Source organism: Alternaria dauci, chromosome 8, assembly GCF_042100115.1.
Source record: "Alternaria dauci strain A2016 chromosome 8, whole genome shotgun sequence".
NCBI lineage: Eukaryota > Fungi > Ascomycota > Dothideomycetes > Pleosporales > Pleosporaceae > Alternaria > Alternaria dauci.
In genome coordinates, this window is record NC_091279.1 from 157,442 (window position 1) to 171,871 (window position 14,430).

The window sequence follows — 14,430 nt, forward strand, 5'->3', positions numbered from 1 at the left end:
TAGTATATATCTTTTAGCTTAGTTATAGTTAAGATATTATATAATTACCATACGTAGATAGTGCGCTAGTTTAGTATTACTAACTTACTTAGGTTACTAGCTCGCTTATAAAACATGTTACTTGTATTGTTGTTCACTCTAATTGATCTAACAACTACACAATTGTCCTACGAATCTGCTATCCACGCGTATAGTAACTATTGCTGCAGCAGCAGGTATATAGTTCAAAACTACAACCGAGCGCTAACTCAGACGCCAAAGGCAGAAGAAGGGGGGGGGGGGGGGAGGTAGTCCAGAGGCCAAAGGCGACACGCGATACGCAACGTACGACGCTAAAACGACTATGGTATCTGAACTTTTCCTTTGTAAATCCCGAAAACAAAAAGCCTCGAATCCGGGAATAAACAAATGACAAAAGATCAAAAGTGCGCGCGTATGCCACTCCGCAACAGCACCAGGTATATATCTCGCGAAGAAAAGAAGCTTGGAAAAGACGGCGCTTAAGCGGCCGACCGAAGAAGAGCGGCAGCGTGGACGGGCCATGGGTACCCATAAAGTGAACGAGTCTAGTAGGATCACCGACGCTGAATTCTGCAGGCAGACCTAGAGGATCCAGTCGACCTCTTCCGGTTCCTCTGCGAACAAGCCTATTTCTTCTTCCTAACAGCGGTACCAGCAGCCCATCTGAAGAAAGGTGATGGCGCAGGCTTCTTGCGAGAACTTCCAGAGTTACCACCACCACTAGGCATAACGACAACTGCAGGAGGGGAACCACCGGCAGGTGGTCCAGGGGGCGGTGGTGGGGGTAAAGGAGCGCCCATACCAGGGGGAGGAGGGGGAGGTACTTGTACGATGTGTGCCTGAGGGAGGGAATCACGCTTCCTGCTCTTGTCCCTCTTGCCCTTTCCTTTCAGCGGAAGGTGGCTTGACATGAACATTTGCGCATCCGGTGGAGGCGGTGGCGGTGGAGGAAACGCCTCTTTGGGCGGTTCAGGTGGCGGTGGTGGAGGTGGCTCGGGCATTGGCCACATATGCATAGTAATGGCCCAGTCTGGTTGAATCATGGTCTCCCAGACCTGGGGGAGGATGATCTCGCCATCGGGTCCAACGAGGTCGTAGTGGCCTTCATGCACGTGAGGGCCAATCACATCAACATGCAGAAAAGCTTGCTTGATTAGTTCTTCCATGCCCTAGGGGAATGTTAGCGGAGAATAAGAATTTGTGATCCAGAGGACTTGCCTTCCATGTCTTGCACAGAGCCCATGGGAAGCTGAACTTGCGACCAACAGCATCCTTGAACTTGATCGGGGCCTTTGGAGCGTCGGATGGCTTCAGCTTCGCGGCCTCTTCTTCGGCGGCCTTCTTTCCTTTCTCCAACTCCTCCGCAGCAGCTTTGGCTTCTGCCAAAGCCTTTTCATGGGCCTTCTTCATCTCATCCGCTTCTGCGGCAGCTTTCTTTTCAGCTTCTTCGCGTGCCTTTTCATGGGCCTTCTTGATCTCCTCAGCCTCTGTGGCGGCTTTCTTCTCTGCTTCTTCGCGTGCCTTTTGCGCGGCTTCGACCATCAGCTTGGCTTTTTCGGCAGCGGCTTTCTTTTCTTCTGCAATCTTGGTTGCCTCTGCGTCTGCAGCTGCCTTGTCGGCCGCTCGAGCCGCGTCTGCGGCCGCCTCACGCTTGAGTTGTTCGTCTTTCTGGGCGAGAATGAGGCTCTCGAGCTTGGCGAGCTTGTCTTCGTCGCCCCTTTTCTTCGCCTCAGCAGCTTCTTGAGCAGCCTTCTCCGCAGCCTCTTTCTTAGCCCTTTCCTTCTCTATTTTAGCCTCTTGTTGGGCGATGAGTAAGCTTTCGAGGCGATCAAACTTGGCTAGTTCAGCGTCTCTTCTCGCCTTCTCGGCCGCCTTTCTCTCTTCTTCCTCCTTGCCCAGCAAGAGCTTCTCAAGCTTGGAGAGCATGCCCTCCTCCTTTGGGTCGGGCTGCGCGGGTTGCGGAGGCGGGGGTGGGGGCGGGGGCGAGGCCATCATAGCCATGGGGTGCATTTGTTGCATGAGTTGCTGTTGCATCGGCTGCTGCATGAGTTGTTGTTGTTGTATAAGTTGCTGTTGCAACTGCTGTTGTTGCATCGACTGCTGCAGCGGCTGCAGTTGCATCTGGTCAGCAGGGATTTGGGCCGGCTGAGGCGGGGGCGGGGGCGGGGGCGGAGCGGGAGCTGGAGCTGGAGGTGGCGCTGGTGTAGTGGGAGCATGATGATCTTCTTCAGGCTGATGCTGGGGCTTCGGGGTAGGACGTTTCGAGGATGGGCGCGAGGGTGGGTGCGAGGGTGGGTGTTGTGGGGGTGGGGAGTGATGCTCTGGATGTCCGTAGGGATACATGTGCGGTGGCATGCCACCATAGGGCGGAGCACCGTACGGTGGATAGTAGCCCATTGGCGAATAGGGCATCATGTCCCCTGGAGGCGCCGGCGGCATGGAGTTACGATGTCCCCTGCGTGCTTGACGGGGATCCTGGTGACGGGGATCTTGATGGCGCGGATCTTGATGGCGCGGGTCCTGGTAATCGGGAAAGTAGCCGCCGCGTGGGTCGCCAGCAGAAGGAGGACCTTGAGTAAAAGGATTCTGGCCGTTGGGAGCAAAGGGGTTCTGAGCATAGGCCGAGTGTTGTGCTTCGTGGCCAAAAGGCACCAGCTGGCCTGCAGGCGACTGTGCGCCGCCTGGAAAGCCGCTGTACTGGTAGCGTGGATCCGACATCAAGCTGGGCGCGTAGCCATTCGGAGCATTTTGGGGTATGTGGCCCCAGCCAGCACTGGGATGGCCGGGAGGATGGCCAGGGCGAGCAGGGGCTCCGTAGGGGTAGTCGTCGTCCTCGACCTCGAGAGCGTCCTGGTGGTGGACGGACTGGGGCCTTGGCCGCCTCGGCCTGCGTGTGCGCTCCAGTTTGCTGCGGCTGCGGCTACGACTATGGCTCTCGTGGCGTGAGGGCGGATCCGGAACAGGTGCTGCGTGACGCGAAGAGGCTCGATCTCGGTGCGAGGCCTTTGGGCGTGGTCCTCGTGGAGGGGCTATGGCAGATGGAGGGATAGCGTGGCGTGCAACAGCGTGATGTGAGACGGCGTGCTGCGGGGCAGAGTGGTGCTTGACGACCCGTGGACGCGAGGCCGAGTCGGAGGGGTTGATTTCGTCCTCGATGTAGTCCCACGAGCCTTCGTCCTCGTCTCCCTCTTCTTCTTCTTCGTCGTCGTCGTCGTCGTCGTCTTCTTCGTCGTCGTCTTCCTCGTCGTCGTCTTCCTCGTCGTCTTCGTCGTCTGTGGCTTCCGAGGTGCTGTACTCGTCCTCGCTGGCCGAGACTACCTGGATGCCGGCCGAGTCCTCGTCGGTAAAGTCGTCTTCGTCCTCGAAGGCGCCTGTGTGGTCGTTGACTGTGATTCCCTTCCGGAGTCTGATGGCCACGTTAGTGTCGCCCTTGACGTGATAGCGGCGCTGGGGAGGAGAGATGGAGACGCTCGACGGCGCGGTGCTGTGTGTTGCGCGCGACTTGACAGCGGAGCGCCGCGACGCAGCATGGGGCATGGCGCGACGATGATGGGGGAGATGGGCTATGACTAACGGCATGAGGCTGGTGGTGCTGACGGAACCGCACTCGAGCCCCCTTCTGCTAGAGAATGGCCGAGTCCAGGGTTCCGAGGTGCGCGAGCAAGGAGCGATGCCGTCCGTGTGGGCGATGGGGCGATGGGAGGTGGAGCACAGGTGCGGGCGCGAGAAGATGTTAGGAGAACGCGGGGCAGGAGATGCCTTGCCGTTCCAAGGCTGCCTTGGCACAAAAACAGTACCCTACAACAACGAGTGGCGTATTGGTAGATAACTTCCCCCCAGAAAAAAATGACGGCAGAGGCTGCGTGCGGCTGGCAGGTTGTGGTCAGGCGGGACAGTCGGGCGACGTCTTGGGGAGGGCAAGAGAGCAAAGAAAGCGCCAACGGGGCAGCCGAGACGATTTAGTCGCAACTCTAGGCGGCTGTGTCGTGTCCTGTCGTGTCGTGCTTCGGTCTTGTCTCTAACGTCAAATCGATATAGTAGGAATTCGTGTTTCAAGGCCGGCGCCCAACCCTCCAATCCAGACAATAGTACGCAGGAAACGATTGTGCTGGCTCGGACATAGTCTGGCTGAAGCAATAGCAGATATGCTTGATAGTGACGACAGTAATGGTATCTCTGCAATGTGATGTGGAAGCCGCTCTACTCTGCTCCCATCTGCAGTGCCCATTGCCATTGCTATTAAATTCACCCCATCATCCTGCCATAATACTGGCATTGCTGCGGGTCATCCATCCTTTGTCTAGTCGGCTACGTGGTTCCAACTCAGCGGCCTCACTGACCGCTTAGCAGCCCAAACGATGCGGCTCCATGCAGCCCAACGAGGGCACAGTCGGGTGTCGGACACGTGTAGTCACGAGTAGCGACGACTGTTTGCTTATTCGACAACAACGTCACCGTCGACCGAGGGTGCTTGAGCAACAAGCTGTGTTTGATTTCTCTCAGGGCACTCATGTACGAAGACAGTATGCTGTGTGAACCACGTCGAGTATTCACCCGTCCACCAGTCCAACACAGAACACCGGCAACGGCCAACGTGTAGAGCGGGTTCTCGACATTGGCCGGTGCGTGCCGTTCGCCTATCTTAGCTGCATACTAGATCCACGTCGTTCAAGGGAACAAGGCAAACCTTTTTCGCTTACAACTATACCACACGGTAGGAACCTATGGAACTGTAAACATCAGAACGTTCTTGTCTTCGCATCAGTCTACTGCCATCCGTGACCTCATGTTACACACGATTACTCTTTTGGTAGAACTGTATCGCAGAATAATACCTATATCTCTAGGAAAGAACTCGCGCTAGGGGCACAAGTCGTTGAAAATGAAATTCGGCATGCCTCGATCGTAACTCCATCAGTCGAATTGTATACGTACAGTGCATGGCTGAGGCAATCACATGCCATTCTCAATCTCACCACAAAAACACCTTGATGCATAGGGGGTATTCGCACATCACCTCTGCCTCTGGCCATGACATGTTGTCGCACAAACATTCGCAGTCGATGTCGAACACACAGTCGGTCCTCTGAGTATCTGTGGTTGTATTACCCGTTGACTTGTTATATTTGAGCCGCTCACCATTCACATGCGGCAACAGGATCGCGAGGGCAAGGCGTCTAACAAGAAACACGGATACGCTTCCCGATGACGCTACAGGCATGCAAACCATATAGGGGCTAGGAGAAAGGAAAACATGTCCGATTAGAATTAAGAGGCCGACAGCAAGGTCCGGCACCAAATGCGTAATCAGATTGGTATCGAGTATGCATCCACAAACGCCTGGCAATGCAAGATGCTTTTCGTCTATGCTTCCTCGTTGTCTTCTTCCTCTTCGTCTGCTGTACCATTGGCCAAGCTTTTCCTAGACACCTCAAAGACATGAATGCCGTTCTTGACCTTGCCAGACATCCATCGAGCCAATCTAGGCTCTTTGCCCACGGCAGCTACAATGCACAGCCCGTCCCTGCCTCTATCTCCCCTTTCTTGCACTGCAAGGCCGTTGACGATACCCCGTATGAGGATGGCATCGCCATTGACCACGGACTCATCGTCCCTGATCGGTACGCGCCCTACTTTACCCACTGGCTCGATGCTTTTCTTGTCCGCTGCGATCTTCCACGCGCGTATCCAGCCGTCCCAACTCGCTGTGAGGATGAGATCGGCAAAAGGGACAGTAGTGAGGGCAGTCACCCATCGTGGTAGCCGGGGACCAGGCTTTACTGATGTTGCGGCGTCGTCCTTGGCTGACATTTGCTCGGGCGAGAGCGGTGGGTCGCGGCCGTGTGCGAGGGGGTATATGAAGAGGGGCTTTTTCCGGTTGACAGACCATAGCGACAGTGCACCATTGTCAGATGCTGTGACGAACAAGCCGGCGTCGAGAAGACCCACGCAATCAATGGAACCTTCAGCGTATGCAATAGGCGGATCGTCGTCGTCGTTGTCGTCAATTCCACCGTTGGCTTGTTCCTCCAATTTTTCGTCTGCATCAACGTTCTTTCCAAATCGACCTTTGCGCAATTTGTCTAGGCCCTTTTGTCTGGCCGTACCGCCTCCGTGGAACACGAGCTGGTTTTCCTCGACGACTCTCCACAAGCGAGCGGTGCGGTCTCGTGCGCCAACACTGACGCAAGTCTCCTGGTTGAGCTCCAGGCCGCCTGCGACACCAACGACAGCGTCCTGGTGTCCGACAAGCGTCTCAATGTATGCAGACTCTGGCGCACTCCAGACAATGACAGCTCGATCCGCGCCGCCAGAGAAGAGTTGTTCGGTGCCCCTGCGGAAGGACAGAGAGAGGACGGCGTCGCGATGGCGGGTGAAGAGGTGACGGGGCGTAAGGGTGTCGGCGTCCCAGATGATGAGGCGAGCATGCTTGTCGCCAGTGGCCAGGTACTTTCCCGAGTCGGAGACGGCGATGGAAACAATCTCGCCCGTGTGGCCCAAAAAGGCGCGGTCGCCCTTTTTGTTCTTGTTTCCCTTGCGCCAGAGGAGCCTCTTTGGTGTGGTGCGCGGCGTCAAGTTGGACGGTCGGCTGGCGTCAGGCGCATACGACTTTGGGTCGGCGATTTCCCACTTTTCGACGACGAGGTCTTTGCTGATGGTCCAGGCATACGGCAGCTTGACGGCACATCCTGTCGTGGCCTTTTGCAGGCCCGAATAGCCAGCCGCATGCGAGGCATGCTCAAAGTCAAGCTCGGCGGCAATTGACCTGTAAATCTTGCCCTTGCCTTCTGCAACGTCTTCCTTTAGTCGCTCGGCAATGAGGTCCTTGTCAATCTGCTCGGCGTCGAAGCCCACGTCCTCCTCGACCTCGTTGCGAATGTTTTCGAGGTAGCGCTCTGCCAGCCTGAGGCGCTTTTCCGCCGCAGTCTCGTTCTCATCTTCAGAGGTGGTAGAGCCGTCGTCTGCGTCGTCGTCGTCGTTGTCGTCGAAAGTAGGTGCGCCCTCGCCGTCGGAAATGTCGCTGCCGCTGATGGACTCTTCTCGCTGGGAGCGGCGAGCATGCGCGTCGGTATTGCGACGTTTGGGGGCGCTGGCTGCGACTTCGCTGCGCTTCCGTTTCTTTTGCGAGGCCGGAGTTGTGAAGAAAGAAGACGACATGGTTGCGGTTCCGTTGCCGTTTGACCTGCGCGGAAGAGATTCTATGGCCAGAGGCTAGGAAACTTTTTGCGGACCCTAGCGCCAAGAGCTCCGTCATGCATGGGTTCGCGTCTGCCATGCGTAAGCCGTCTTCACATGTGAGCATGGCGGGCTTCGATACGACATGTGCTGAGTCCGGCGCCATTTTAACACGCCATCGTGTCTTGTCTCAACATCCTTCGCATCCCGTCCCATTGCATTGCATCACACATACAATTGACAGGGCGGCTCGCTAACAAATACAGCTCAACGACTGCTGCCGACCCACGGCCGCTGTCGCCTTGCAGACTTGAATGTGCGTGCATTGAAACTGCGTCGCGCGACTTCCCCGTCGTCGTGTAGGCTCGAACAACAGAGCGATGGGCATTATGGCACAAGAGACGGCACCGCCAGACTCGCCCATAGACACGCCCGCGCCCGACGACGTTGAACAACTCCAGTTCCGCCGTTCGCCCCACCCATACTTGCATCATAGAGATCAGCTACGGAGACAGTCGCCAGGCCCGGCGCACGACGTTTCCCTGCACTCGCACACGCAATCGCAAACCCCGCCGCGCCCTCTACACAACACCATGAGGAAACCGCCGTCACAATCACCAAGCGAAAGCGGCACCGAGGCCGACGACGAGGGCTGCAGCCTTGTCAAGGCACTCCCTGCTCCGCCTCTGCGACCGCACAAGGGCCTTCGTGAGGCGCAGGCCTCGGGAACAGAGGCGTGGCCAAGTCCCCTCCTCACCCCCACGCAAATTGACGACGAGGGGAGGAAACTCTCCGAGGGCTACTTTGCTCGCACCACCAAGACAAGACGCAAGGGGGATGCGTACCATAGTGACGACGAAGCGAGGGCGGCCAGGCAGCGGTACCTCCACCGGCGGCGCAACGAGCTGGTCAGGAGAACGACCGAGACTGCGTTGCTCGCGGGCATCGCCGTCCTCACTGTCCGCGGTTGCGACTGCTGGGACAGACTGCTGGCATGGCACAGAGGTCAGTCCGTCTCCCCCCACATGCGCTGAAGTATGCTGACCTGTGTCTAGTAGAGTTGTTGACACACTTTGCTGTCATAGCGGGCGTTTTGGGACTATATCCGCTTCGGCTTCTGTACTACTCATGGAGAAATCACTCTCAGCTCCGGCTTGGCCGTCAAATACATCTGCCAGCCGCCTTCGATCCAGCCACTATCCTCTACCCCCCAATATTGCCTGTCCTGGTTGCAATCTCCCTGTTTGCCTCATCGTCAAAGCCCCTTCTACCCAACATGTTGCTTGGACTAGCCGCTCTACCAGCCAGGCTTGTTCCATTCAGAAACGCTACCTTGGGCTACTCTCCTCTGCACTGGCTGATATCCATCATGCCCCTGATCGCTGCTGAGAATACCGATATACCCTCTCGGCTGTTTGCGCAGACACCATACAAGCTCAAGTTACCTCCGCCTGAACAAGGCTTAGACCCAGAACTTCTGGTGACGTTGTTTCCTCTGCACCAGGCGCTACTGCCGCCATTGTACTATCTCACTACGACGAGCCTTTTACCAGCAGAGCTGCATTTGCTGTCAATCGGCCTCATCAACCTTTTGTTGTTCTCGGAAACCCCCCAAGCAATCATACTCACTGTCTTGCTGTGGCTAGGCGGGCTAGGTGTTTTCTTGCTCTGCGGCAAAATTCTGAAGTGGGGTGTTGCGCTTGCACGCATTCCGCGATGGAGGCTTCGGCGTGCTGGCCAAGTCATCCGCGCGCGACAGAGTTTCCTGCAGATCCTGAACCACAGTCTGGGTTCCAATTCCAATCGCGGCGGGAGTGGTTCCTTGAGAAATGCGAGTGATAGTGATGCTGACGAAGAAGATGCTACATTCGAGCACGCTCTCCACAAGACCAAGAGCTTGAAAGTCAACATTCTGGATTCTGTGAAACACAGCAGACTATTCATGGACAGCCATGAGCCGCGACCTGCCGCTGAAGCGACAAACACGGGCTTCCAGCAGTCGAATGCTAGCGAAAAGACCGACCACAGCAGCGGACGTCAACGTAGGAACACCCTTCCTGTGCTCGTCGCTGAAGACCATACATCAAAACATCAGTACTCGAATCGAAAACGATCGAGATCGATCGTGCAGTCCTATCTGTCACTCACGCCAACCGAAGCCACCATGAGGAAGTGGTTGTACGCAGGATACTTCTATGTGATTGTCATCGCTCTGATACTTGGACCAATTCGCTATTATATCGGCGAACATGCTCTCCACCACCACGAACCGTTTGGATGGGCCGTCAGTTACCTTTTCGGCAACGTACCGCGCGTGCGATGGGAAGTGTTCCAATGGAACCTGGACTGGTGGGTTCCACTGCCAACGAGACTGGACCCTGACGACATGCTCGAATCTGCACAGCATTTGTCACTTGCAGAACATGTCCGTTTCTTCGTCGTGGGCGAAGCGAACACACGTCTCTTGCTGTGCTTGTACTGTGCCGGAACCATCGTTGCTGGCCTCGTTGCAGTCTTTTCGCTTTCCGCGGTCGCAGAAGTCGATACGCGCAGAAAAGTGTTCCATGGCACCATGGTCGCGATGCTGCTTCCAACCATTTTTATTGATCCTTGTTTTGTCGCACTGGCTCTTGCGTTGGTGCTTGCGATGTTTCTTCTTCTGGATCTGATTCGCGCCTCGCAACTACCACCACTGTCCAAACCCATTGCTAGGTTCCTCACGCCGTACGTAGACGGTCGCGATCTCCGGGGCCCAGTGGTAGTATCACACATCTTTCTCCTGATAGGCTGTGCGATACCGCTTTGGCTATCGCTCGCAGGCGTACAACGTGCTGGTGACGAGCCATGGCAAGGCTGGAATGTCAAAGACCGAGATGTGAGTATGGTAGCAGGGGTGGTATGTGTTGGCATGGGCGACGCCGCGGCATCTCTCATCGGCCGCCGCTACGGGCGGCGGAAATGGCCATGGGCCGGTGGAAAGTCACTCGAGGGCTCCTTGGCATTCGCAGTGGCAGTGTCGGCAGGGCTCGTTGGGAGCAGAGTCTGGCTTCAGGTTGGGTGGGCAGGCGGCCAGGCAGAGCAGAAGACGACGGGCGAGCGGGCGCAAGACGCATTGCTCATGGTCGGCAAGGCGGGTCTCTGTGCGATGGGTGCAAGCCTCAACGAGGCGGTGCTCACAGGCGGGAACGACAATGTGATAGTGCCAGTCATACTATGGGCTCTTGTGAGGGGTGTCAGGCTGTAGGCAACGGAGTCGGCCACATCCAGGCGCGATGCAGGTACGCAGTAGATAGTCTGGTATACTAAAACGCCGTTCACCTGGCCATTTGCGCAGGGGAGCATGACTTGCATCTACAGCCTTGAGACAATTACGTCAGAGATGGGCGAGACGCGAGACGGAGGAATGCTGGTGCAGGTCACGTCGGCGGCCAAATGAGGGGCTATGGGCCAGCGAGATGCCCCATGCGCCATCTACCCTCTGCGACCCATCCATCGCAGCCACGGAACACGACATGCAAAATCTACCGGAACTAATGACTATGTGCAGGAACCTACCGGAAGGAAATTGAAGGGATTCTGGTTGATAGTTTCCACTTGTAGTGGGATGGTTGCAAGGTAGGTAGGCAGGTCCTCAGGCTCCAAGCCAGCGGCGAGCACGCGTTATCGGCACGTGCGGCCATGGACGTCCCGCGCGCCTCAGACTACCGCCTACTGACCACTACCTGCTATCCTGCTATCCTGCTATCCTGCTATCCTGGTGCATGCTTTCGCTCCCCCTACTCTCTTAACCTCGTTCTTCCGCTCTGTTTTCTTCCATCTAGTCTCACGTATTCCTCGCCCATTTGCTCATCGCGCTTGCATCCTCGTTGCCGCCGTCGCGTTCACCACCACGACCATCTCCCAGCACTATCGATAGCCCGACGCCGACGCCGACGACGACGACGACAGCCCATGTCCAACGCCCTCACGGCCACGCTCTATCCGCATCTTCGCTGGTAGCTGACGACTCGCTGCACAGACCTCAGCAGCAACATCTGGGCCCGGCTGCTCAGCCTGCGCCGCCCACCATGGCCTCACCTCCAAATCCACACGCCCCACGGCGGTCGGGTGCGTCGCCGTCGACGTCGTCCCCCGCTGCCACGGGCTCGGAGCAGATTATCGGCAAGTTCAAGCGCTTGCATCACATTGGCAAAGGCAGCTTCGCCGAAGTCTATCGTGGCATCCACATTGTACGTTGCCGCCCTCGGGCTCACACATGCATCGAGTACTAACTGCGTCCCTGTACAGGAGAAGCGGCAGTCGGTCGCCATCAAGTCGGTCAACATGAACAAGCTGAACAAGAAGCTCAAAGACAACCTCGTTTCGGAAATCACAATCTTGCGCAGTCTGCACCACCCACACATTGTGTCGCTCATCGACTGCCACGAGACGCCGTCTCGCATGCACATCATCATGGAATTTTGTGAACTCGGCGACCTATCAGCCTTTATCAAGAAGCGCTCCGATCTCGTAAACCACCCGCAGACGCAGCGCATGATAGAAAAGTATCCCAACCCAGCCGTGGGCGGCCTCCATGAGGTCGTCGTACGCCATTTCGCCAAGCAGATGGCGAGCGCCCTCGAGTTCCTGCGGTCCAAGAACTACATCCACCGTGATCTGAAGCCTCAGAACCTGCTCCTCAATCCGTCGTCCATATTTTATTCGCAGAGTGGGACTCTGGAACGCATGCCTCTGGCCGCCAGCGCAAACTCCTTGATCCCCGCTACTGGCATCGCCTCGCTGCCCATGCTCAAGATTGCTGATTTCGGCTTCGCTAGGATTCTGCCGACTACCTCGCTGGCCGAAACCCTGTGCGGCTCGCCCCTCTACATGGCACCAGAGATTCTGCGATACGAAAAGTATGATGCAAAGGCTGATCTCTGGTCCGTGGGCACCGTTCTCTTCGAAATGATGTGTGCTCGACCGCCGTTCAGGGCGAACAACCATGTAGAGTTGCTACGCAAGATCGAAGAGCGCAAGGATCAGGTCCGGTTCCCAGAAGGTCTCGTCAGCAGCAGGGCAATGAAGACTCTCATCCGCGCACTCTTGAAGCGAAAGCCAACTGAGCGCATGTCTTATGAGCATTTCTTCTCAGACCCGGTCATCCGTGATGAAATTCCAGACATGGTGGACGAAGACCTTCCAGGCTCCATGCAAGCTTCTGAACGTATGCAAACCTCTGTACTAGACCCGCCAATCGAGCCGCCCAAGCGAACACAAAAAGCCCATGTTGAGATGGATCCAAGGCCTACTGATAGTCCGTACTCGTCATTGCCCAGAGACAGGATGACAGCCCCTGGCACAACACCGCCTTCACGGCCGAGCTCCAGACCCGTTTCTGGTAACTTTTCCAGCACTCCGCCACAGCACCTTTCGGCACGAAGAGCCAACAACGCCCCGGTCGACCCTGGCGACGAACGTGCCATGTCTCGCGAACACCGCCGCCCCACCCTTACCAATGCTGCAACCGCACCAGGACGTACTGTAACACTGCAAGATCAGCCTTCCACAGCCACTACTATCAGCCACAGGCGCAAATACTCTCGCGATGAGCAAGCGTCGACACCTACCGGCCTCAAGGAGCACTTTGACCGCGAGCGGATTCCACAGAGAGCAGAAGCTAACGTACTGAAAGAAGCGGCAGAACGAGCCGCACAAGATAACGCGCTCGACGAGGGCTTTGTATTTGTAGAGAAGCGTCGCGTGGAAATTGATGCACTCGCAGACGAGATTGCCAATAGCCCGCAAACACAGCGAGATCGTCCCGTTTACAGAGATGCCGCGATGAAGCGACGTTCGACAACACAAGGTTCCCCAACATCGACCACTGGCGCAGTCCCTTCGAAGGCTATCCAGATCCAACAAAAACCGACCATTACGCACCAACGCACGGCTTCATACAGCCGGCGACAATATCGTCCAAGTTTCGAAACCGCTACTTCTGCCCTGTCCAAGGCCATGAACATGGTCAACATTCGAGGGCTTGGTCTGTCACCACCTGTCATGAAGGGTGTATCTCCTCCGCAGGGCTATTCCGCATTTCCTGCTTATCCCACCGCGCAAAGCAGCATGTTGCTGGTTGGCGATGGAGGCAAAGTGGTGGGCAAGGACGAAGACACTAGTACGGTTAAGAGGATTGAGGATCTTGCGCAGCTCAGCCATGTTGTTTACGGCTTCGCCGAAGTCAAATACAGCCAGCTCGTCCCGGTTGCACCAAGCGACCCAGCCCTAGGTATTGGCTCTACTGGGGTTGCTCGCAAGCCCAGTAGCGATGTAATCGACGATGAGGATGACGACGACGACGAATTGACGCCCGATACTGTCCTCATCATCTCGGAAGAAGCGCTAGTGCTTTTTGTGAAAACGTTGGCAATGCTCAACAAGGCCATGGACTTGACCGGTAGTTACTGGAACCGAACTCGCCGTAGTAGCGGCCCTGACGGAGCAAGCCGAACTAACGCAAAGCTTGGCCAAGTAGTCTCGTGGATGCGCGACCGATTCAACGAGTGCTGCGTCAAATCTGAGATTGTTGCACGCAAGCTCAAGCAGGCACAGCAGCAGCTACCAGCAGACCATCCCAGTCATCCTCAGAATCAGTCGGCGGCATCTGGCTCTACGACTGCGGTCGGTTCTGCTGAGAACATTATGCTTACAACTGGCGTTACGGCAGAAAAGCTCTTGTACGACCGATCGCTGGAGATGAGCCGCCAGGCAGCCATTGACGAGCTTACTGGACACAACTTGGCCGACTGCGACATTAATTACTGGACTGCCATCACAATGCTTCAAGCCGTCTTGGAAGAAGAGGAGGATTCGCCCAACGACAAGGCCGAGGCTGAGGAAATCAATGGTCTCGATGGTGAAGATCGACGCTCGATTCAAAAGCGTAAGTACCGCTACAGTGTCGTCCAAGGAAGGTACGCAGCTAACCCCATCACAATAGTTCTCGAGCAGATGAGAAGCCGCCAGCGAGCGCTAAAGAAGAAACTTGATGTGCTCAGGACTCAGAAGCGCACCTCAATTACTAGTGCGCCTACACCCCACTCTGTTGGTCGCAGCTCGCCGTCTCCAGGTGGTGCTGCTGCGGCAAAGTGAGATGCGCATAAGCACAGAATGAACGCTACACGTTTGCGACACAAGATTACATTTTATTGGCGTCTGGGAATAGGATGGTCCGTACGCCACTCTGGTCTA

General features: G+C 56.3%; 4 protein-coding genes across 4 annotated transcripts; 2 read left to right on the forward strand and 2 right to left on the reverse strand.

The window, feature by feature from the left end:
* Positions 1-647: 647 nt before the first annotated feature.
* Positions 648-3,600, reverse strand: ACET3X_007983 (uncharacterized protein; the record flags this gene model as incomplete). The annotated part of the gene is made up of 4 exons (XM_069455003.1): positions 648-1,190; positions 1,240-1,410; positions 1,477-3,427; positions 3,596-3,600. 4 exons carry the CDS (start codon positions 3,598-3,600, stop codon positions 648-650), a joined length of 2,670 nt encoding a protein of 889 aa, XP_069303585.1.
* A 1,785-nt stretch (positions 3,601-5,385) lies between these two features.
* ACET3X_007984 (uncharacterized protein) lies at positions 5,386-7,179 on the reverse strand (the record flags this gene model as incomplete). Its single annotated transcript, XM_069454207.1, has 1 exon — positions 5,386-7,179. One exon carries the CDS (start codon positions 7,177-7,179, stop codon positions 5,386-5,388), a length of 1,794 nt encoding a protein of 597 aa, XP_069303586.1.
* A 611-nt stretch (positions 7,180-7,790) lies between these two features.
* On the forward strand, positions 7,791-10,441 carry ACET3X_007985 (uncharacterized protein; the record flags this gene model as incomplete). Its single annotated transcript, XM_069454218.1, has 2 exons — positions 7,791-8,202; positions 8,253-10,441. 2 exons carry the CDS (start codon positions 7,791-7,793, stop codon positions 10,439-10,441), a joined length of 2,601 nt encoding a protein of 866 aa, XP_069303587.1.
* An 823-nt stretch (positions 10,442-11,264) lies between these two features.
* Positions 11,265-14,331, forward strand: ACET3X_007986 (uncharacterized protein; the record flags this gene model as incomplete). The annotated part of the gene is made up of 3 exons (XM_069454229.1): positions 11,265-11,426; positions 11,485-14,122; positions 14,180-14,331. 3 exons carry the CDS (start codon positions 11,265-11,267, stop codon positions 14,329-14,331), a joined length of 2,952 nt encoding a protein of 983 aa, XP_069303588.1.
* Between the last annotated feature and the right edge of the window lie 99 nt (positions 14,332-14,430).